This window comes from Notechis scutatus, chromosome 9 (assembly GCF_049901735.1).
Source record: "Notechis scutatus isolate UNSWTSFEM ecotype Mainland chromosome 9, rNotScu1.2, whole genome shotgun sequence".
Taxonomy (NCBI): Eukaryota; Metazoa; Chordata; class Lepidosauria; order Squamata; family Elapidae; genus Notechis; species Notechis scutatus.
Window position 1 is genome coordinate 15,361,574 of NC_142017.1, and position 23,116 is coordinate 15,384,689.

The following is a 23,116-nucleotide window of genomic DNA, read 5'->3' on the forward strand; positions in this document are numbered from 1 at the left end:
TGGAAATATTCTTGTTAGCTGGACAGAACTTTTGCAAACTTTTGCAAAGAGGTAAATTTTGGATTGGGAAAATAAGATGTAGCTTCCCCACCACTTTAGTCCTGCTCTGCAGATATGAAATGCAAGCGTTGTACTCTCACAGTGACTATTATAGCTTAATTTGGGTGAATAGCAAAAACAAAACTTTATGTGCCTTGAGGAAATGGTGTAAGGTTCCTTGGGGCTCTTTTGCAGTGTAAAAATATTTCATTCTTTTTTCAACGCTGTAATAATAAGGACTCTTTGGGCACACGATCTGCCTTTGAAATTGGATGCTCATAGTCAAGTGTGAAAGGTCATATGTGACAGGTATGATTGGTCAACTGTCTTTCTTCAGGTACATGCCCTGAGAAGTACATATTACCAGAACTGGCACAATTACCTCTCTGTAAAGTATGTAATGTCCATTGTAAAAGGGGTGTAACTTTGATCACATGGTCACAGCCAGCATTTTGATGCTCTTTAAGTCCATCCTGTAGATGCCCCTGCCTTTTCTCTTCATCCCATGCTACTCTTTCCAGAGTCAATTCTGTTTCTTTTGTGTCAATCCTGGTGAAAGAAAACATATTTTCTCCTATGGAGACTGGAGGCTTTCAGTGTAGCAAAGGGAGGAAATAGGTTGGAGCAGTGGTTCAAGGCCATCCTAATTATATTCAGTGACCATGGTCTCTTAGGACTAATGCTGTGGCCAATCAACATAATCAGCTCATATTTTTCCAGATTCTTATCCAGTTGAAAAAATGACTTTTGGACAGAAGATAATTGGCGTGTTTGACTGAACCAATATTGGCATTGACATGCTTGATTGACTCAATGTTCATTTTGCAATTGTTTCTCCACTGGCCTGCACTTCTATGACTTCCCGTGTTTCAATTTAAGAAACCATATCAGGGAAATCTTCCCACGGGGCTTTCTCAGAACAGAAAGTGAGTAGCCAACGGCATTTATGGGTAATGGACCAAAGTGTAAATAGGAACTATCACCATCATTGCTCCCATGAACAGCTTCCTTTGCCATGTCAACAGTAACATAACCTCAAAAACTCTGTTTAGAAAGAGCATTGAAAGAAATTCTCAAACACCCTGGGAATTTTACATTTTAAAATTCCTCCTCCTCATCTTTCTTCATCATTGTCAGCAATTTCAAGAGAGATTTTAACACAGTTTGGACTGTCTTCGCATAGAACCTTTTTCCTTCCGTGAACCTTTTTGTGGATTAACAAGCTTTACCTTTTTCTAATACTGAATCCAGGTTTGAAGGTCTGTTTTGGGCTCTCCTCCTATAAAAGTTTATCCCCAGGTAGGATCATATGATTCCCCCCATCCCCCCAAAAAATCTACTATGAACCTTTTAGTTCTTAGTCTGAGAACGAAGTTTTTTTTGTTTATTGCAATATCTCTGAGCCCTTAAAATTATTTGCCAAAGTTAGTGTATCAAGATCATCCAGAGTGATTTAAGAATGAATTACAACAAATTTGCTTTAGTTGTTCTTTTCAGGACTTGGGTTGATCATTAATCTATTGATCAGGTATTATTTTAAATTGGCTTTATTGCTATCCCAAAATAGGTTATAAATGTTCTACAAAAGTCTAACTTGTGGTATGGGCAAATTCAGTATTTGCAGCTGGCCAATTTCCACACAGCACAATTGGGAGAATGTGTAGAGAATGTGAATACCTTGTGTCACTAGTTTTGATATGTAGCTAATGGTTGGATAGTCAACTGTGTATGGATTTCTCGATTTTGTGACCCATCTTCTACAGAAAATGTCATTTGAGACTTGGGAAGGTAATTCTGAATACCAGCTCTTTGCAGTATACTAGTTTACTTGAATTTGTAAGTGTGAAATAAATAATTAGGGTATTCAGCATAATTTCAAAAGGATCTCCTACTAGAGAAACCAAGAAAGGACACAAATTAAAAAGAAATGCACACAAAAGGCTGAAAAAAACAGTCTAGTAACAAATTTTTAATTTCTAGTAAGCTTTAAAGAGTTGGAGTAGATTTCTTTTCCTTTTTTTTAACAAACCAGTTCAAGTACATGCCTTTGGATTATAAAAGTACCTGAAATTGCCTAGAATATTAGCATGCATAGCTTGTTAATATTTACAAATATTTACAAAGTGGGGGAAGAAGGTGGAAAGGAGCATCTACATTTATTTACAATCTACATAGGAGAAGAGAAAGGCAGCTTAATTGTATTTTTTTCTTAAAATACAGATGTTTGAATAGTTAGCACATGCATATTGAGATATATTTTTGGACAAAAGAAGGCAAAAGTTTGGAGGGCGGACGGTTTGAATTCTGCTAAGTGTAGCACAATACAAAAGTCCCTTTATTTATTTACTTAAAAAACATGGTTCAGCTTTGAATCTACTCTAGTTCCATCAAATGCGGCTAAAATGGTCACGAACACAATGGAGCATTATTTACCCTGGCAATGAATGCGATTAACTAACTATCAAGAAGCTGCTGGTGAATGAAATTATCTATTTTTTTTTTCTCATTATCCATCAACCAACATACAGGGATCTCTCCTTGTAAAGGCAGTGCCTAAGCTATCACCATTAATTATAGACGTGATATAAATGAGACGCTACAGTATGTACTAAATGAAATATTAACAAGACCAGTGTCTTTTAGCCTGAGAGATGCACTAAACTCAATTCACTTTACAGCAGACTATCTATGACACATATATTATAGAGGAGAAGCCTGGTTTATAGCCAGAGCCCAGACATTAGAGGCTGCTTACTAGATCTGTATTATTGCAAAATACATTCCCTTAATTAGCTTCTGGAAGACAGAATTAACACTTAAATACTTTGCCCTATCGTAGCATGGCGTCCTATTTCCATGCCCTTGCTATGCCAAGTGCATTTCAACACTGACATTTAAATAGGTAATGTGCAAATTGTCCGAAAATCTAATCCCACAGAAATCACAGGTTTCATTGGGTTTAGAATGGTGATCTTTTTTTTTTTTTTAAGCCTAAAAGCAATATTCTATCAGGAACACATCAATTTTGTTCATAGGAACTTAGGCTTATGCAGAACGTCTTTTGAGTGGATTTTGCCCTAAACGCTCATAGGAATAGATGTGTCTGTTATTTTATGGTTTAAAAATAAAAAAATAAAAGTCTTGGCAAGTTCAGTGGATCTTTCATGGCCATTTGGATCAATTTCCCATTCTACCTCACAGTTCTTAAAAATCATCACTATTATTATTAAGCTTCCTAACTGATGAGATCAAACAGTTCAGTACAAAATGAAGCCGGATAAGTTCTACAATGAGATGCCTTTTTTTTTCCTTTTGAAATATTATACACGAAGAAATGCTTAATTTTGACTAATAATCTCAAGAATATTAAAGGCTTGTAGAAATATATACAATGGTGTTAAGATATACATGATGTATAGAAATAATATATTTAAATATTACTAAAGCTAATTATAGATAAATTTTCAAAATACTTTAAAGAGAAATAACAGCAGAATGCACCAACAAGCTCTGGGACATATATTCTGGGGCTGTGTGTGTGTGTGTGTGTGTGAAAAGGGGAGAAGTGTGGGTGTTGTGTATTTGTGCGAGAGAGTGAGTGGAGGGTGGGAAGTATAGTTCTCATATGGGAAGAGACCACTCTGCCTTTATGAGAAACCAATGCTTACTCATAAGCAGTAAGGAAGTCTACCTCCCTGACCTACTTTTTATAATGTATTTTATAAATGAGCAATCTCCATTCTAATTTTAACCACCTTCATACTGATTTTAATGCATGGTAATGATGTAGGTAGTGATTCCAAGTAGACCCCATAAAATTATTTTGGGGGGAAACTGATTCATAATCTTGAGAGCACACCATAGGCAGGTTGTAAATGCTTGGAAGACAGACGTTAAAAGTTCACTGTAAGGTTTAACTAAAGAATAGAATAGAATAGAATAGAATAGAATAGAATAGAATAGAATAGAATAGAATAGAATAGAATAGAATAGAATAGAATAACGGAAGGGATCTTGGAGGTCTTCTAGTCCAACCCCTGCTCAGGAAGGAAACCCTACACCACTTTAGGAAAAGGGTTGTGCAATCTCTTCTTAAAAACTTCCAGTGTTTGGAGCATTCACAACTTCTGGAGGCAAGTTGTTTCACTGATTAATTGTTCTAACTGTCAGGAAAGTTCTAAGTTGCTTCTCTACTTGGTGTTTTTCCTGCTGAAAAGTATGCCAGACTCCAAAACTAGAAATTGTTAAAGCTGTATAGTCTCCATTTATCCATTCCTGCCCTCCCAGAGAAGGGAAAATGGACATGATCCTTTCAGATTATTTATCGTTATGGTGAATTCAGTGGGCTAGATGCATCTTATATGACTGATGGGTGTGTACATTACTAGCTCAGATCCATCAATTTGTGTACGTACAAGATGGCTGACTACGTGTCCTAATGTTATAAGGAACATTTGTCTTTAGAAAATCATCTCTAGATGAACAATGATCGAGGTAATTCTCTATTGGAAGGACTCTTGCATCCAAATAATACTCTTAGGAAAGGAGAACAGGAAATTTGGAGTTCTCCATAAATATGTAAACAACAAATTCAGCCAGCACACACAAAAATATTTTTTTCTTCCCCATCATGGAGCAAATGTACAATATTTAAATTATTGTAATCATTTACGTATTTGTGCCTGCACATACACATTAACATAATCTTAATAGTTTCACTTTTCTGACAATATGAGCCTATAATAATCAGAATAAGACCTGGAATGGGGTTATAAGTCATTATCCTCCATCTGGTGAGAGATAATGATTGTCCAATAGTTTTCAGACTTCCATTTTTTCTTATACATCCATCCAAATTAACCACAACACACACTAGGTTGCCGTCCTAAAATCTTTTGCAGCTCCTGGCTCCTCTTCAAAATGAATTAAGAAATTAACTCTCTACTATCTTGCATCATGTTTAACTCTCTGTCTTATGGAAGCCAAGGAAAGGATAGGAATATCTATTTTTGATTCTATGTTGTGCAGCACAATTAACCAAAAATATCATTATAGAAAACAGAAGCTGCTGTTTAACTCAACAAAAAAAAAATCAAAATCAAAAGAAATACATACAGTACCCCAGTTTCTTAAACATCAGTCATAAAAATAGGCCACCTCGGCTTACCAAACATAACAAAATTCCAGATCAAGCTATATCTTATCAGTCAGCTCCCTAATGCATTTTAATGAGACAAAGGTAACTAAAATGAAATCAAATTACTTTCTGCTAGAGGAACTTTGCACTTTTATAAATAAAAACCAGCCTTTCAACACATCTATAACTCTAAACATTTCTACAACACAGGTATACAAACTGAGTTCCTGACACACAACTGATGCCCAAAACATTAATGGTCCTTAAAGTGCCAGCAAATTATGTTTTATTTTAACAGAGGAAAGAGACTCATATCGGTGATGGCATGCAGTAATACAAATGCCATAATGATTTTTCAAAATATATTGATTACAGTTCATTTTGAACTTTCAATGTCATTTAAAGTTTCCTTTCCTTCCTTCCTTTCCTTTCCTTTGTGTGTATGGGGCTGGTATGTTTTAGGGCTGGATGCTAATTTTAGCAAACATAAACACTTCAAAAACAGCAAGGTCTGAAAACTAAACATTTAGGCCTATAATGTCTTTCCATCAGGAGCACTAGACTACATTAGATACTTAATGGCTGCATACTTATAATAATGAGATTTTAAAAACCATGTGTGCCTATGAAAATGCCCTCTTCCCCTGTAGCATTAAGACAGTTCAATATTAATTTGTATTCATTGCTTAATTGATTGCAATTATCCACCTCACCCAAAATGCCTGTGCAGTAGTAACCAGCTACCAATATTCTATACTGAATGAGGCTCTAATACCTTTCAAAAACATTGAAAGGGCAGGAATCTTAACTAGCTTCCTTGGCTGTTTGAGATCATTCCTCAACTCTCCCCATATCTTCTTGCCCATTGAATACACGTAGTGCTTGACTTAGTGACTCATTCAAAGTTACAACGGCACCGAAAAAGTGACTTATGGCCATTTTTCAAACTTACGACCATTTGCAGCATCCCCATGGTCATGTGATCAAAATTCAGATGCTTGGCAACTGGTTCATATTTATGGCCATTGCTGTCTCCCCTTGGTCATGTGATCACTTTTGGTGACTTTCTGCCAAGCAAATTCAATGGAGAAACCAGATTCACGTAACAACTATGTTATTAACTTGGCAACCACAACAACTGGCAAGAAAGGTCATAAAATGGGACAAACGTTACTTCATAACTGTCTCACATAACAACATAAATGTTGGATTCAGTTGTGGTCATAAGTCAAGGACTACCTGTAATCACTCAGTTTAACCGTAACTTCTTCTTTCTCCTTTCTTCTTGGATGAGGGATTCTAGAGTTATGCCCCATGTAAGTCCTACAAACGCTTGCCATCTATAGGAAAAATAAATTATCTACATATTCATCCAGAAAATATCCATGGGTGTTTCAAAATCATTTATATAATACAAAAATGGAACAAGCAGGCAGATGGTATAAATTATTCCAGGAACCCCAGATAAGCTAAGGACTGTCTTTGAAAAACTATAAGGGGACCCGTGGAGAAGGGAGAAAAATCAAAGGAACATTTGCTTATATTCCAAATTGAGCATTCTCACATATTTGAATTGATTGCTTTATTTATTGAGTTTCTATAGCCAGCCACCTGTGATAAATAACATAAATAACAGCCAGGAAAAAACAGTCTACAAGAAGTAATAATCATTCCTTAATAGTCAGCAGTTCAACCCCTTGAAGTGATGAGGTTCACCCTCGTCTCTATTTCTAAGTAATTTAAGATGGAAGATCTTGTCTGGAGTCAAAGGTCAGGCTTGGAGACTAGACTTGTGTGGGCAAGTGACCATCCCTGTAACACTGGAAACTGAAGTCAATTTATTTGTATTATTCCTTACCCCTTGCAAACAATATGAAAGACTTTATCTATTTAGTAGAATTCTAACCCTGAAGATAGGACATTGACAATCTCTCCTATTCTACCTTTTCCATCAATCCCTGAAGTTGACAGAAAGATGAGGATCCAGTATCAGAGCCCTGCCCACCAATCTTGGAGGGAGGAGGAGAGAAAACATGTGATCCTAGAACTACAAAACGCAATTTTAAATGTCTTGCAATTTTCCTAAAATAGCAGTGTTCCAGAACATGAACATTAACAGAACATTAACAGCAATATCTACTAGATTAGACTTTCTTGAGAGAACAAGTAGGGGAGCTGAGGATGGGCTTTTTAATCACCTAGAGGGCCACCTATGACCTTTCCAACTTTTTGTAAATAAAGCAGCACAGTCAAAACAAATGTACATCTTCTGTATTCCACTTCTTCTCATGAAATGCTGCACTATTTGTGAACATAACCAGCGAACTGAAGAGATCAAAACTAACGTCGTTCAAATCAAGTCTTCAGAACGTCCAAGCAAGTTGGGTTTTTTTTTAATGAAATGCCACTTTTTAATTGGGTTTGTTTACAAAAAGGAATTCCCCTTAGCCCTTTAAACTGGACTTTTGCCATTTTCCAGCTGCTTCCACACATGCAACTGAGTTAGACCCTGATATAGAAATTGAAAGCTGTTTCTTTAGCACCCCACTCGCAGGAATCTCCTCGCCTTGTAAGAAGTGGAAGTATGATCAGTTCATTCCACCAAGAAAGCAAGACTGAACAGATCATGTTGGAAAAAGCTCTAGCAAAAGAAAATAGGGCTTCCTTCAGTTCTGTTGGTCTTATGTAAGTAGACACATGCACAAATTAGGTTATGCAAATTTATACAAAGGCAGCCAATTGACTAAACCTCATCCAATTACACAACTCAAATTCCTTTAATTCAGTGACAGCACTAATTAAAATGCCTGTGATTATTTGACAAACATTCAATTTAGTTGGGTCATAGCCTGAGCCATAAGTGATGTATGTAATGAGGAAGGGTGTTTAAAGCATACAATTAATTCACAATGGGCTTTTCTTCTTCCTTCTGCTGGCATTGTTATGAATATTATAAATAATATTGTTTTTATTTTTCATCCTTACTTCCACCCAATATATATTAAAGAACTATGTTCACACTAGCATAAATAACAGATAAGTAACTTCCCTCCTAATTTAATAATTGGAGTCAGACTTTTCAGAAATGTGGATAATATGTAGTTTGGCAGAAGGGGAAAAATTAATATTTTGCATAGTTAGTATTATCTTTCTTCTACCTTTAGGGAAACAAATATTTAGAAATCACAATGGAAATGACAAGTATTCTTTACATTGATCTATAATGTAAGATATTTATGGTATAAAATTATTTAGTTAGACTGAAAGTCTAACTAAAACAGAGAGTTTCTGTATTGGTTTATGAGTAACATAAACCAATGTTTATGATGTCATACTATTCTCACAAAAAGAATAGTAGATAGTTTAACCAAGCTCTTTTGTTTCTCCTCTTAGAAAAAATCATATTTCCAGACAAGGAAACAAGACAAAAAAAGTATCTTTCACTGAAAATAATAACCTGCCAGATTCTAGATTTAAAACTTCTTATTGGAATATAAGTAGCCACGGGTCTTTAAATAGATTACAAAGTAAATCTCCATCTTTTCCCCCAATCAGACAATTGAAGCTCCACTCTAATTTAATATTTTTTTTCCCACTGTGTCATAAATAGAGTCTTCCAGAACTAGTTTTAAGTCCATACCTTAAAGCCCAAAAGTCCACTTTAGCTATTTGCTAACAAGTTAGACCTTTAGATGAGCACCATCATATCATTCCCCAATGAATGGACTTTAGTTAGGAGCGATCCTTTTCCATCAACTAAGACTCCATTGGCAATTCATATATGTGTGTGCATGCACATAGACATTTTTAGCAACATTTCCAATTTTGTTCTATGCTACTGATATGGTGGACACCTCTAAGTTTATTTAGAATAACAAATCAGAGAGCGGTCAGTTACCTACTTGGGCAAAAAAATCCCAAAGGATATTTGGGATTTGATCTAACTTCAAATTCTTTCTCCAAATCAATTGTCCTAGTAAAGTTTACAAGAGACATGCAAATGGGGTAATTCCTTTCAATGTAAAAATATCTGGGGCAATGTTTGACACTTTGGATGGCCAAGTCAAAGGAATCCAACCCATTTAGGAGGAAGGTGGCATATTCCCTTCCTTCCTAGGACAGGAGTTGGTATCTTCTCCTAGCCCCAGTTGCTGTCATGGAATTCCTGATGTAGTTTCCCCACCCTACTCTTCATTTCAGCAATGTTTATTCATGGGGCAAGAAAGATCTTTGCTGGTGAATCTGCAACAAACACAGGCTGTGCATCTTCTGAAATTATCTCCATTGACACCTCAATGTCTATGCACTTCATAATCTGTACCTGGAAGTATATTCCTACTGTGCATCACTGCAAAGGACAGCCATAGAGAGTCTTATTTGTTTTGTTTTTTCCCTCTATCTCTTTTTGCCGGAGCTGATTTCGCAAGTTTAGCCACCCAAACAACTCGCAAACTCACAATCTTCAAGCTTTGGTTCACAAGTTGAATGAAAACAACCCTAAGCAGAGAGAAAAGAGGGCCCTCAAAAACATTTGTACACATCTTCAAGCTGTTCAAATTACATTCATTTTTAACCTCAAATGCTAACAAACCTGTGTGTCACTCATAGGAGCAGACGATCAACTTTAGTGGCCCTGAGGCTGGATTCAGCCATCCACCTTACCCTTCTAAATCATGCTCCTTTCTGGGGGGGGAAAAAAACACTTCATCAAATTGATTGGAGGGAAAGGCTAGAATTCGTGTGATTATCCAGCTACGTTTATTGAGCTGCTACTTAAAAGAGCATCCTTACTCATGTGAGAAAAGATGGATTCACTCACACTTAGCTAGACACCACTAATTATAAGATGGATGGCACAGGGCAGGGCCCTTCTGGACTCAGTTCTGAATCCAGGCCAAGTTGCTAATCTGCCCTTGATGAGCACATGGGTTTTGTCAAGCCTGCCTGGTTCTAACCTTTGCGTTCACAACATGTCCCCTCACTCTCTTTTGTGTTGTTTTGTTTTAATTACAGCAACAAGGAGCAGCCACTACTGTCTACTGTGCTGTGGCGGCAGAACTGGAAGGCCTGGGAGGGATGTATTTCAACAACTGCTGTCGCTGCGTGCCATCGCAACAGGCACAGAACGGAACGGATGCGGCTGCCTTGTGGGAACTCAGCGAGAAGCTGATTGAGGAAAGAATTGGCAGGCAGGGCAAGTAAGGAGGAGAAAGACCAGCACATGCAGAGGATAGAGAGATATATACTGTCAGACAGAGAGGAGGGTGGGGTGGGGTGGGGTGAAGTTGTTGGGGAGGTGGAGAGAAAGAAACGTGCCAATATTGGAACTCTTCCAATCCTATCAACTAGAAGCTTAGAGCTGCAAATTAGTTAGCGTTAAACGAAATGGTAGCAATCATGAGCAGCAGAAAAACAGACCGGGAGGGAAATACGAATGGCACGGGGCTAATGGAGAGCGTAATTTTGCTAGGTTTAATTCTCTCAGCTTTGCTTCCTATGATTAGTGTCTGAACTATTTTTTTTAAAGATAGAGATAAGCTTAATTCTCTTAGCTTTGTTTCCCATGATTACAGTCTGAACTGATTAAGGAAAAAAAAAAAGATAGAGAAGGAAATATCCAACAGAGGCCCTAGAAAAAGTCAGAGAATAATTCTGTAAGCATTTTTGGAAGGAAAAAAAGAAAAGAAATGGAAGCTGAATTGCACATTACAATTTTGTAAGCATAATGCTACTCCCCACTCCGTGCTTTATTTTTTTTGTTTTCAGTGCACAACTAGGAAAATAAAGTGTGAAGTGCCTGGCAGTATGTTTTAAAACAGGTACACACACTAGGGATATCCCAGCTCCCTGCTATAGTGGATGTTTGGTAGCAGGACTAAAAAAAAATACTTTTCTGCAATGGGTTAAATTGGCCCTGGAGAAGTTTGATTTCTATACTGTACTTGCTTGGAAAAATGAAACACACATAAGACTTAAATAACCCCCTTGGAATTTCAGTTTGTTATTTGGATTCTCCTCTCTAAGGAGAATAGCCCATGGCTGGTTTTGCTTTCTGCACTTAAATGTTCAGTAAAACAATCCCAAGTATTAAATAATCGAAAAGTCTTCTTGATAGCAAATGAAAACCACTTTGCCTCAAAGGAGAAGATTCTCAAAGTCCAGGTTACACCCATTCTAGTTAAATATATATAGTACAATATCCATAAAATATGATATTAAAAGTTACATTTGCAAACCATTCTCTAAATACTGCAGGGTGAACTCGTTTCTTTACAAACACATAGGGTGTAAGTAGCCAGAGGGATTAAAAATTGAGAATTTTAAGGAAAGTTGGATGTACATCAAATATCATCACCAGTGGCCCAGTTCACTCAGCACTATGTTCATTCGGTTTTTCTTTTCTTTTCTTTTTTTTCAGTTTAAATGTAATAAAAGAACATGCTTGAGTACTGTCACCTGAAGAGAAATAGTTCCTGTGAATGTCTTAGTTCCTTTTGTTTATTTTTGTTTATTTTTTAAGAAAAGAAAACTTGAGGAAAAATAAAGAATTCTTCGACACCATGAAAATTCACTTTTTTTTCCCCCTTGTTCTATCCCGAGTTCATTTGTTTGTAGGTTTTTATTTTATTTTTCCCCCATTGTTTTGTGCTTTGTAGCTTTACTCTTCATGCCAGAAAATTGTTGTCAGCCATCTGCAAACCGGCATCGTGTTATCTGCAATAAAGAAACAAATAAAAAAATGGTTAATTCTACATTGGGATTAGTATGTTCTTACTGACATTTTTTCGTTGCGTTGGTTGGTTTGACCTTTTACTTCTTCCAAGGCTGTGTTCTCTTTGCCCTTGACAGGCTGGGAAGAAGAAAAGTGAGTAACAATCGTTTTCTTAATGAACATAATCATTAAGAAATTCAGGGCTCTTGATTGCTCCAGGGGAAGAGTTGAATCTAGTCCAAGGAACCAATTTTGTCTCTCTAGATTTAACTTAAGGACCAAGTGTTATCAGAAGCTTTAAGAAAATACTATAAGCACACATTCCTGATGGCATTTACAATACATTACATACATATGGAGTTACATTACATACATTACATACAATCTACAATACATTACATACATTCTCCTGGATAACCAGAGAAAAGGTGTTTTCCTTCTTGTAGGAGAAAAGGGGACGGCTTCTGCTTTTCTCCACATGAAGAAAAATTCTTGGACCACTCTTGTATTCCCTTTGACTGTTGGCAATTAAGAGGTCAGTCTTCAGAAGAACCTCATCCGAGATCTCATGAAGGCCAGACGATGGAAATTATAATGAATTTCCTTCTACAGTTTTAGCCAAATAATTTCTTCTTCTGTAAACCTCTGTGGTGACTAGTTCAGTGCTCATTCCAGCAGTGCATTAAGCAAGATTCTTTCTTTACATTACAGGGAATAGTGGTACTATTCCACATTTTAAGGCAGTTGTATGTAATGCAAAAAGATGCATTTGGTGTGTAATAAAAAAATGTTCTTTAATTACTAACATACACATTTTGCAATTTATTCCTGCTGTGTGGTTGAACACAGAAGGACTCAGTAACCAGTAATTGGATGATACGAAGTTTTCCACAAAAAGTCTTGGATTGGAGAACAGATCTCCTTTCAAATAACCTCATTCACAAGGTAGACTAGATTACCTTCTACTCCCGTTCCCAAAATAAACCCAGTAAGCACTAGGTGGGCATTCAAGGCTAGTAATGTTGCACAGATGTTGCTACATTATATTTCCATCATCCTTCACTACAAATTGTGATGTGTAAGAAAGATAAGAGAAAGTCCAAGTATACAAAGAGTTCAACCAAGTGTTACTCTTCCCACATTCAGTACAAAACAAAACAAAACTCTTTTCTTGTTTTGGTGATACAAAAGCAGCAAAAGCATCATATCTTCTTCTCTCTAGATCCAAGCCAATCTATTTTGCATGCCACCTCGCTGAACCACATGTGTTTCCTACACTGTTTTCCATTATGTTGCAAGAATAATTCTATGGTGCCTGTCCATTTATGTTAAAAGAGGCCTGGTAGGGTGGAACATGGAAGCATGGCTGGCCCCACCAATTCAAACACCCATTTTCCTGGGATTGTGTAAACCTAGGAGAAATGGCAATTTCTTTTAGAAGGAGGCGAGGGCATACCTCAATTGAGAAATGAATGGAGAGCTTATTTGAAAGATGGAATAAAATCTGTGTTCCTAAAGCATACATAGATTGTCCTTATTGGCTGCTGCATCTATCATATATTTATAGCAAGCTGCTAAAGAAAGGAATACATTAGATTCCCAAGTAGAATTGTTATACTAAACTTGTCTTTGCTACACAACAAAAATCTAGTCTTAATCATCTAATCTGCTCCTTACCACTGTGTTCCTTGCTTTCCATCATTCCAGAAGCCCTTCTTTAAGCAACCAAAATAGCAATATTTAAAAGGAATGAAATGGCTTTGTGATAAATAAAAAGGAACAATATTTCCAAAATAATTGCTTCTTTGCACTTTGATAAATGGTTGAAGTTCTCGATAATTCAAAGCCATTAGCTTTAAATGCTGCATTGTGCTTTGGTACATAATTCAGTGCATTTCCCTTTAGTCAAATTTATTTATTGATCTGTTGATAGATGAAGCATCGGATAATTTATTTAAATTGGTGCCTGAAAGTTTTTCTTTCTTCACTAACAGCTTCCATTCTCAGATTCATTAATGATAGCATCTATCTCTACATGCAATTTTTTTTTCTGGCTGAACTTCGGTTTGTTGGAAAAGAACACCACATGTTATTGGAGGAAAACTCTGCCTATCATATTAAATATCTATTACTGTTGAAGTGGCTAGGTTTTCTTATCCTGGTGCACATATCTATGGTTCGCTGATGTCCTTTGATATTATACAGACCCTACTCTTTCCCAGTCAAGACCCAGTCAAGAATGTAGTAGAGCAATCTAAATGTAATTCATTTTAAATACCATATTTATTAAAACTACATCACTAGTAGGTACAAGAACAAGTAATTGCCTCCTGTGTATTGAATACTCTCTGCATTGGTTACTTTAAAAAGAAGAGAGTATTATTATAAAAATGGTAATCGAACTCTTCAGAAGGAATAAAATAAATGCAATTTTTGCTCTGAACAGGGCTCCTTCCATAGAACAAAAGGCAAACCTCCTTGGGGTGAAAAGCTGAGCCTTAGAAAGCCTTTTTCAGCAACACTGCAATAATGTGACTTATGTCAAGGTTGAATAGCTTTCTGCCAGGTGTTAAAACTCATGACCTTTCCAACCAAATACACTTATACTAACCAGTTTATCACTGGGACAATCAATATCTTGTAAGTGAGATAGTCTAGACAGTTCCTCTTTTGTCCTTTGCTGCTTAAGAATTGATAATTATATCTGGCTAGAAGAGAGAATGGCCTCCGTTGTTTGATAAGCACTTCCTCTCTCTCCTGCTGTAATTCTTTTTGGTCTTCCACTCCTATAAACTTTACTTTCCCTGTTCCGATCAGCCTGTACTCTGGGCGAGGTCCTTCCCAAATTAGAGGGATTTTTACAACAAATATCTATGTATTTGGTGATATGGAAACTGTTTACAAGAGGAAAAAAGTGAGAACTACCCCAAGCACAGTAAAAATAAAAGAACAAAATAAACACCGTTAACAGTTCCGGATTTCTTAAGCCTCTTTCTTTCCCTCCCCTGCCCAGTCTGGAGAAATAAACCCTTACTCATTCCCAAGCTTCTTTGTACAGGGCTAAACTAGATTAATCTTCGGCTTCTGGTATTTGCTCTTCCAATACAATCACTTGCTCTTCCTATAAAGATGCCTCTTGACAAATCTATATAATGTCCGAATCACCCTTATTGAGTGACCACGAAAGTCCCATAGAAAAACATAGGTCAAACTACACATCTTGCTAGCATAACGTCTTTATACTCATTCCATATGTTAGGTGCAAAATTAACAAATATTCTTTTCACTAGAGCAGTGGTTCCCAACCTTTTTTTCGCCCCACACCCCTAAAGAAATTTCACTCGAACCTCGCACCCCCTGAAATTTAGACTTTAGGAACTACTGAACGCGTTAAATATATGGTAGGATTGAATCTTTTCAGCTATGTATGTGACGGCCACTAAATAACGATACTTAACTCTAAAATGAAAACAAAGTTAATCCATTGCATAATAAATAAAAATAAATAAAAATTACCTGGACTTTTCTCGCACCCCCTGGAATATCGTCTCGCACCCCCAGGAGGTGCAAGCATCCCAGGTTGGGAACCCCTGCACTAGAGTGAAAGCACTACTTCTGTTAGTTGCAGTCCAACCAATGCATTGTTGAAAAATATAGAAGAATAGGTTAATATTTATTTCGAGGGTGGGGGGATGAGGCTAAACTTTTCTAGAATCATTAAGATGGGATGTTCTGCATTTCTGGATGCAAATATACGTGTGTGTGTTTTTTTTAAATAAGAAGTGTACTGCATAAGTCTCTAACATTTTAGAATAGAATAGAACAGAACAGGATAACAGAGTTGGAAGGGACCTTGGAGGTCTTCTAGTCCAACCCCCTGCCTAGTCAGGAAGCCCTACACCACTTCAGACAAATAGTTATCCAACATCTTCTTAAAAACTTCCAGTGTTGGAGCATTCACAACTTCTGAAGGCAAGTTGTTCCACTGATTAATTGTTCTGTCAGGAAATTTCTCCTTAGTTCTAAGTTGCTTCTCTCCTTGATTAGTTTCCACCCATTGCTTCTTGTCCTGCCCTCAGGTGCTTTGGAGAATAGGTTGATTCCCTCTTCTTTGGGGAAGCCCCTGAGATATTGGAAGTCTGTTATCATGTCTCCCCTAGTCCTTCTTTTCATTAGACTAGACATACCCAGTTCCTGCAACCGTTCTTCATATGTTTTAGTATTTTCCATGACATGTTAATTTTGTCCATTAGCTCAGAATGGCAAGGAGATGGAAACAGGTATATCAGCCTTACCTGGTAGACCAGAGGGGAATTAGCCAGGTAAGCTAATCATGATTTATGGTAAAGCTACAATTCTCCTGCCATCAGCCCAAGAACTTTGGGAGTCCCTTCTGAGCATTTTCCTCCATCCATTATGTACCTGTGTCCCTCCTATCTGACCACTCCTTAGGCAGCATTTCCCTGGCCCGTCTCCCAAGGTCATTCCAAAGCACCATTACAAGACGTGCCTTCTGAAATGACACAGCCCTACCGGGATTGAATTTTCTTTTGCTTTCTCCAAACATGCTGATATTAGCTCATTTTCTTTAAGTCAGGTGTAGGCAATTCCTTCATGGTCAAGAATCCTTCATATAATGAGTTGGGTAGATGTTGACTCTCAACTGATGCAAAGTGGGAAAGATATGTTAAGTCAGGTTCAGTGGGAATTTTCTGGATATGGAGGAAGAGACCGGAAGACATTCTTTTGCACTTTTAGCTGTGTTTTCCGCATGAGAATGAGAGGAAACTAGACCGCTGTTTTTCTTCCAGCAATTTTCAAAATGCCAACAAAATCTGACATATTGAACACAGTTGGAAGCTGAGGATTTAGTTGCCTATCCCTGTTTTAAGTGCAGTTGGGCAGTTGCAGGCATCCGTGGACTCATTCCAACTATACAATTTCTATAAATAAAAGCAAAAATCCTTATTCCTAAAACAATAAAATATCTTGCTGAAGCAAAGAATTTTAAAAGGCTCCATCTTTGGAATGTTCTGCAAAATATTTTTTTTTTAAAAAAAAAAACACCAAGCTCTGGATTTTATGTTTTAACTGAGAACTCTTCCATAGCTCTCTTGTGTAGAATGTGATACTTCTCAACTGTTATAAAATTGTCCTAAATTCTTTAAAAGATCTCCTTCATGGTGGGGTTCCATGAATTAGTGGCCCATCTTTAAAACTGGAGAATCCAGGACGCCTCTGACTGTCCCAATGACAACTGAGCACAGTTGTTATTTCCTGCTTAGTGAAGAAGGAATACCTAATGATGTGTGACATGTAAAACAATTGTTACTGTAATGCATTTGTGTATAAGGAAGGAGCAAAACTGCAGAGAGATTGACTTGGAAATGAAATGTGCATCAGCAAAGTTCTCGGAAGGAAGGATTCGACTCAGATAATGCAAGGCAGATAATATAAGGTAGACAGTGTAGACCATTGCTTTCGTTCAAAGAAAAACACCTGGGAGATGAAGGTCTGAAACTTTTCCAGCATTTTCAGGACAACGTGGATTCCCCAAATCAGCAACAATCAGCTGACAGATAAGAGTTAAGCCTATATTCAGCATAAACAAGCAATAGTGCTATCGCTGTAAGTTTGCTAAGTCTTTATGCCATAGCAGAGGATCTGAGTGGACCAACCTGTCCAGTTTCTCCAATAGGTTTCAGACAATTTCTGTCTCAGTTGACAATCTAAGCAAAACAAGACTCCGCAAAAAAATTATTAAGCTATTTTATGGACAATATTTTTGCTTTCCTTTCCTTGCTGTATCTATCTGGCAAGCCAATTTTTCCTACTAGAATATGCAACTTATTTGCATTTCCTACATGGTTATGTATGACTTTTCCTAAACATAGCCTTCTGAGGTCAACTCTTGCACATAATAAAGGAATATTCTAAAATGCCACAGGCTTAGGCATGCAAAATATGGGTCATTCTGTACAAAGATTCAGTGGAGGCAAACCACAGAAACTTTTGCAGGCTAAGAAAAGGTTGGGAAAAGAGAAACGGTCTAATCTTCAAGCGGCTTACTCCCTTCTGGTTTTGACAACACAACTTGCTATCGGAGTATCTATCTTTTTTCGGGGGGGTCGGTCCAGAGCTTTCACTGCAATGTCATGGCTGCAGACTTGACCTTTTTTTTAACCTATGGACACATCTGCTTTCACATCTGTTCTGCTTTCAGTGAGTGAGTAGAAAACAAAAAGAACACATAAGAGGAACCACAACAAGAAGGGAGAAAACTGTTACAGAGGAATTTAGCTTCAACTAAATCGTCTGCAAATCGTGGCCTCTTTCCCCTAGGCAGTTTTCTCCACAACACAACATCATTGCCACTCCAGGCTCTGGTTATTTCAAAGACCACTATTCCCACTGGTTTCTGTCCACCTAGGAAGATCTGGCAAAGTGGGGTGTCTTTGTTCAATTAAACAATGTTACCTCTTGGGATTTGGAGCAGTGGCGGGATTCAAAAAAAATTTCTACCAGTTCTGTGGGCGTGGCTTGGTGGGTGTGGTATGGCTTGGTGGGCTTGGCAGGGGAAGGTTACTCCAAAATCCCCCTTCCCTCCCCATCCCACTAACCTGCTTTCCAGCTCTGTTCTCCTGTGCAGGGCAACCAAAGAAGACCCAGCTGGGACATAATGGGAGGCAGAGAATAGATGGGGGCAGGGGCAGTCAGAAGTGGGATTTGCCAGTTCTCCAAACTACTCAAAATTTCTGCTACTGGTTCTCCAGAACTGGTCAGAATCTGCTGAATACCACCTCTAATTTGGAGGTGTGCCTTCTCTCTTACAGCACCTGCCCTTTGGAACAGCAACCTCACAGAAATAAGTATGTGTCAGTTTTCCCATGTAGACGAGAAAGGAAACATGACCGATATTACCTACAGCCATAGCATTTGGGCTTATATACCGCCCCATAAGCAGTTTACCCACTCTCTGAGCAGTTTATATTGTAAGCATTATTGCCCTCAGAAGGATGGAAGGCTGAATCAACCTGAATCAACCCATTAGGATCAAACTCCAGGCTGTGGGCAGAGTTTGCTCACCATACTGCACTTTAACCACTGTGCCACCAGGGCTCCGAAAAGCTGCTTTTACTTTATTATAAAGCTACATTAAAAGAATCTTGTAGTTTGAAAGTACCAATTTCCTGCCATCTCCTTTACAGCCCAAGAGGCTATGCCTTCTGTGCCTTGAGCATTCCCTAGGCAGCATTTCCCAATGTCTTGCTCACATACCACTACATTAAAGCTCCCACCTTGAATACCTGAATACATAGGTACCTGAATACCTATGTACTGTATTTTCCCAGATCTTGGAGCAGTGGCAGGTAAGATTTTGCCCTGAAAATATTTTGCCCTTTTTGCATGTATTTTCTGGGTTTGTATCCTCTATTTTCTTCATCAATTGTTTTTTTTTAATGATGTAAAGCACTCACACTTGGTTGGAATCAGGCATTCTTTAAATCCAGGTAAACAAACAAACAGGCTTTCAACAGCAAACCCTGCTTTCTTTTGGGTTTTTCTGCATAACAAAGCCTTGGCAATAGCAAAAAAAGAAGAAGAATGTTATTGAATTGAAGGAGGTAAGCCCATCACACTTCAGTGATCCACTCCTAAAAGACATAATCAGCCTCAAAAATTATCTTTTTATATAATGGAGAGAACGTCCACCTTTCTGTAGTCGAGCACCATTTCCCCCCTGTCTTTCTTTTAAACAAAATGAAAGCAATCATTGAATAATATTAGAAAGCTTTCCTTTCCTTTCTCTTTTGGAAGAATTCTGGAGACCAGGTGTGTATCTGAGCATGTGAAATCATACTTGTGAGTCTCCAAAACCCATATATGTTTGGGGTTTTGTATATATATATATATATATATATATATATATAGGCTTTGGGGGATTCCAGAATTGTAGAGATAGATAGATAGATAGATAGATAGATAGATAGATAGATAGATAGATAGATAGATAGATAGATAGATGATAGATAGATAGATAGATAGATAGATAGATAGATAGATAGATAGATAGATATTAGATTAGATTAGATTAGATAGATAATAGATGATAGAGATAAATCATAGATAATAGACAGATAATAGGAGAGAGAGAGAGAGAGAGAGGATAGGTTAGATTAGATTAGATTAGATTAGATTAGATAAGATAAGATAAAATAAGATAGATACTGGAATACAGATATAGAGGTTTTGGGGGACTCGAGTACTTTACATTAATTAACATGCTCAATATATGTGTGTGTGTGTGTGTGCGTGCACATGTGCACACACAGACAGACCCTTTGTTTTCCTTCAAGAAATCAGTCACAAATTTCATTTTGTCCACATGTCTCTATTAAGCCAGGAAAGGAAAGCTGTGGGGTTCAAGTAAAAATTCTAATTTAATGAGCCTGAAATCAATTAGTAATCAGGTGAACTAGCAGGCCTTGAGCAAGTTGCACAAAGAGGCCAAGGAAATAAGCATTTCCTAGACTGAGGCACTTCACGTGGACATCTTTTTCCCAGAGATGGGGAAAGAGTGGGGTCTGTATAAATGCAATGGGTGAGGATCCAGGTGGATCCTAATATCACTGTCTCCGCATATCCTACAGTTTTTATCTACTATCCCCTTCCCCGAAGGAGCCAATACATTGCTAGCTCTTGGAAAACCAGCTTATCTGCTGCACCCAAATAGCATCTTGAAGCCCTCCGTGTCACCAGCTAAGTATCCGGTAGAGTGGGGGGGGGGGAGTCTGCTATGGTAGGAAATTGGATTAGACAAGTGTGGAATTTCCCACCGAGCAAACTGTTAGCAATGATTGAAGAGTCATTTTTCAGCAGTTTGAGTTAAATCCAGTGTAAAGTTCTAAATGAGCCACTGGCCTCATGTTATCCTGAAGGGAGCAACATTCTGCAAAGCATTTAATGCTTCGTTTCAAAATTGAGAATGATGCAACCAAACCTATAAAAAAGAGGATCAAAATATATTGATGATGATGATGAAGATGATGATGAAGATGATGATGAGTCATCTGCAGCCTAAAACTGGTGAAAAGCTCAGTTCCTAACCAAAGACCTAAGAATGATAAAGTAGTGCCTAAGGATGTAGGCAGTTCCAACCAAACTTTTTTTTTTTTTTTGTAATATTAGGGCATTCAGTTCCAATAAATTCATAATATCAAAATATTGAGGGATTCCTTTAGGTATTGCTCCAAGGGCTCCAATCAATTATCTGCATTTTCATTTATGTGTTGCCACAATCAAGGGAGATTATCTGCAGTTTTTAATTTGTCAGTTTTTGCAAGTCTCACAAATCCTTTCCACTCTATTTCCAATGAATGTATTGGATTTACGAGGGATCTCCGTTATTCTGCCCACACTGAAGTCAACACATTTGTGTATGTCTTGCCCCATGATATATCCCCTTCGTTTAGCTTTGGAGGACTCCAAACTTGGGCAAATGCTATTTGAGTTTGTTTCTGCTTTTTCATCATAGTTTGATTGTGATATGGCTCCTTCCTTTCTTTTTTTGCTGTGAAATCAAGATAATCTAAATGTGATAATCCATAAAACCCAAAGTCAACATTACATTCTTTTCCACATCAGGCACAAAATTCAGAAGGGATTTCCATGTGGAAACAAAGTACTTATGTTCTTTTCTTTAAACAGAGTAGTCATTTTATAGAAATGACTTGTTCATATTATTATCGAAAATTTAAAAAAAAGCTGTGATTTAATGGAAGTCAAAGCTTCTTTTTTCTTTTCTTTTCCCTTCCTTTCCCTCACTTCTCTCTCCCCTTTCCCTTCTCCTCTCACTGCTCTTTTATTTACTTTTGTATTTTGCATTTTGTAATACTTTATAACTTAATAAAAATGTTGGACCAAAAGGATAATCTATATGTTGGATATGGTACAAGCCCATATATAGAATTGCAATCTAAATGTGGTTTCCAAGTTGTGTTGAATTCTGGGTCAGATTGACTTTTGAAAATACAAAGCTATTTTGGCCTTTCAAGATTGAATTTAAGGGTGCTTACCTCTGTTTTAAAAAAGCATTTTTTAAAAAAATTAATTTTAATTATGTGAATGCAACACAATACATCCAACTTATCCTTGTTATACATCAATACATTTTACTTCATCATTTATAATCCCCTTATTAAAATATTAATTACTAATTAATCTAAGCATAACACCCAATATTTAGAACTTGTCTTCTATTATATATATATTATAACATTTATTCCATGTTTTATAATATTTAGACTCTCCTTTGTCTTTTATTTCTAAAATTAACCTATCAGATTCTGCATATCCCATAATTCTTTCAAATTTGGAAGCACGGGAAGGAAATACAGACATGTGGGACAGGGCAGGGAGGTGAAAATTGCAAAAGGGTTGGAGGGAAGACAGAAATACGGCTTTGGAATTTGCATTTCAGTTCTCTGATGGTCAAAGACAAAGAAAAAAAAACCATGTTAAAAATCCCACTGGGTCAAGGTAAGCCCGAATTGTCTAATTCGCATCAACACAGGCAATTAGAAATTGTTTTGCCATCTTGTGGAAGCAACTTGGCCAGCCTCCCTACGCTATTTAACTGAAAGCTGAGCGTAAGCCTCTTTTCAACGACAGCACTGAGATTTCCCATCACAATCACATTTACTTTCCTAATAAATTATCACTGCTTACCCTGCAGTGGGCCGGGATGGGAATTTAAAGCCTGATGCTTAAGGGCCATGTGAGCCGCACCCCTGAATCAATGGTATTAGTGATTTTGTTGTTTTATAATATAAGCCAAAGGAGCAGCAAGCACACCCAGACCCCTTATAGAATCTTCCAGGATCACTTTTGTAGCCTGCAGAGGCCATTCTTTTGTGACACAAACAGAGGGGTGTTTTCTTTGCATTTAGAGTTATTTCGGGGGCTTTAAAAGGAACAGCAAGTAACAAAGCCTTATTGATGCGTGGAAACCACCATTTGAACTCTTTCTCCGTAAATACTCCTGGAAGTCGCCAAACTCCCAACCTCTGAATGTGGACCTTGAGCTGATGGAAGATCCACGGTCTTTTGGTAAAACTGGTTTGCAAATAAGCCAAATTTGGTTGGCCTTTGGAAACACTTCCAGCCACAAACCATGTGTCAGGGGTCCGGGGGTTGCCCTAATTAAATCATGAGCCTCGAGCCAAGCT

General features: G+C 37.5%; 2 protein-coding genes across 3 annotated transcripts in view; one reads left to right on the forward strand and one right to left on the reverse strand.

Moving 5' to 3' along the window:
• WWOX (WW domain containing oxidoreductase) overlaps window positions 1–11,928 on the forward strand; it is a 575,077-nt gene extending 563,149 nt beyond the window's left edge. Inside the window, exons 9-10 of one of the 2 annotated variants that reach the window (XM_087971624.1) lie at window positions 10,190–10,374; window positions 11,595–11,928. In XM_087971624.1, the coding sequence (XP_087827750.1) occupies window positions 10,190–10,374; window positions 11,595–11,622 (213 nt within the window). In that variant the 3' untranslated portion in view covers window positions 11,623–11,928. Of the gene's footprint in view, window positions 1–10,189 lie in introns of both variants that reach the window. The other variant, XM_087971625.1, reaches the window with a different exon arrangement.
• Window positions 1,994–23,116, reverse strand: part of MAF (MAF bZIP transcription factor) — a 238,824-nt gene continuing 217,701 nt past the window's right edge. The window contains exon 3 of the mRNA XM_026672052.2: window positions 1,994–11,890. The gene's annotated coding sequence lies outside the window, so the exon portion shown is untranslated. The remainder of the gene's footprint in view (window positions 11,891–23,116) is intronic.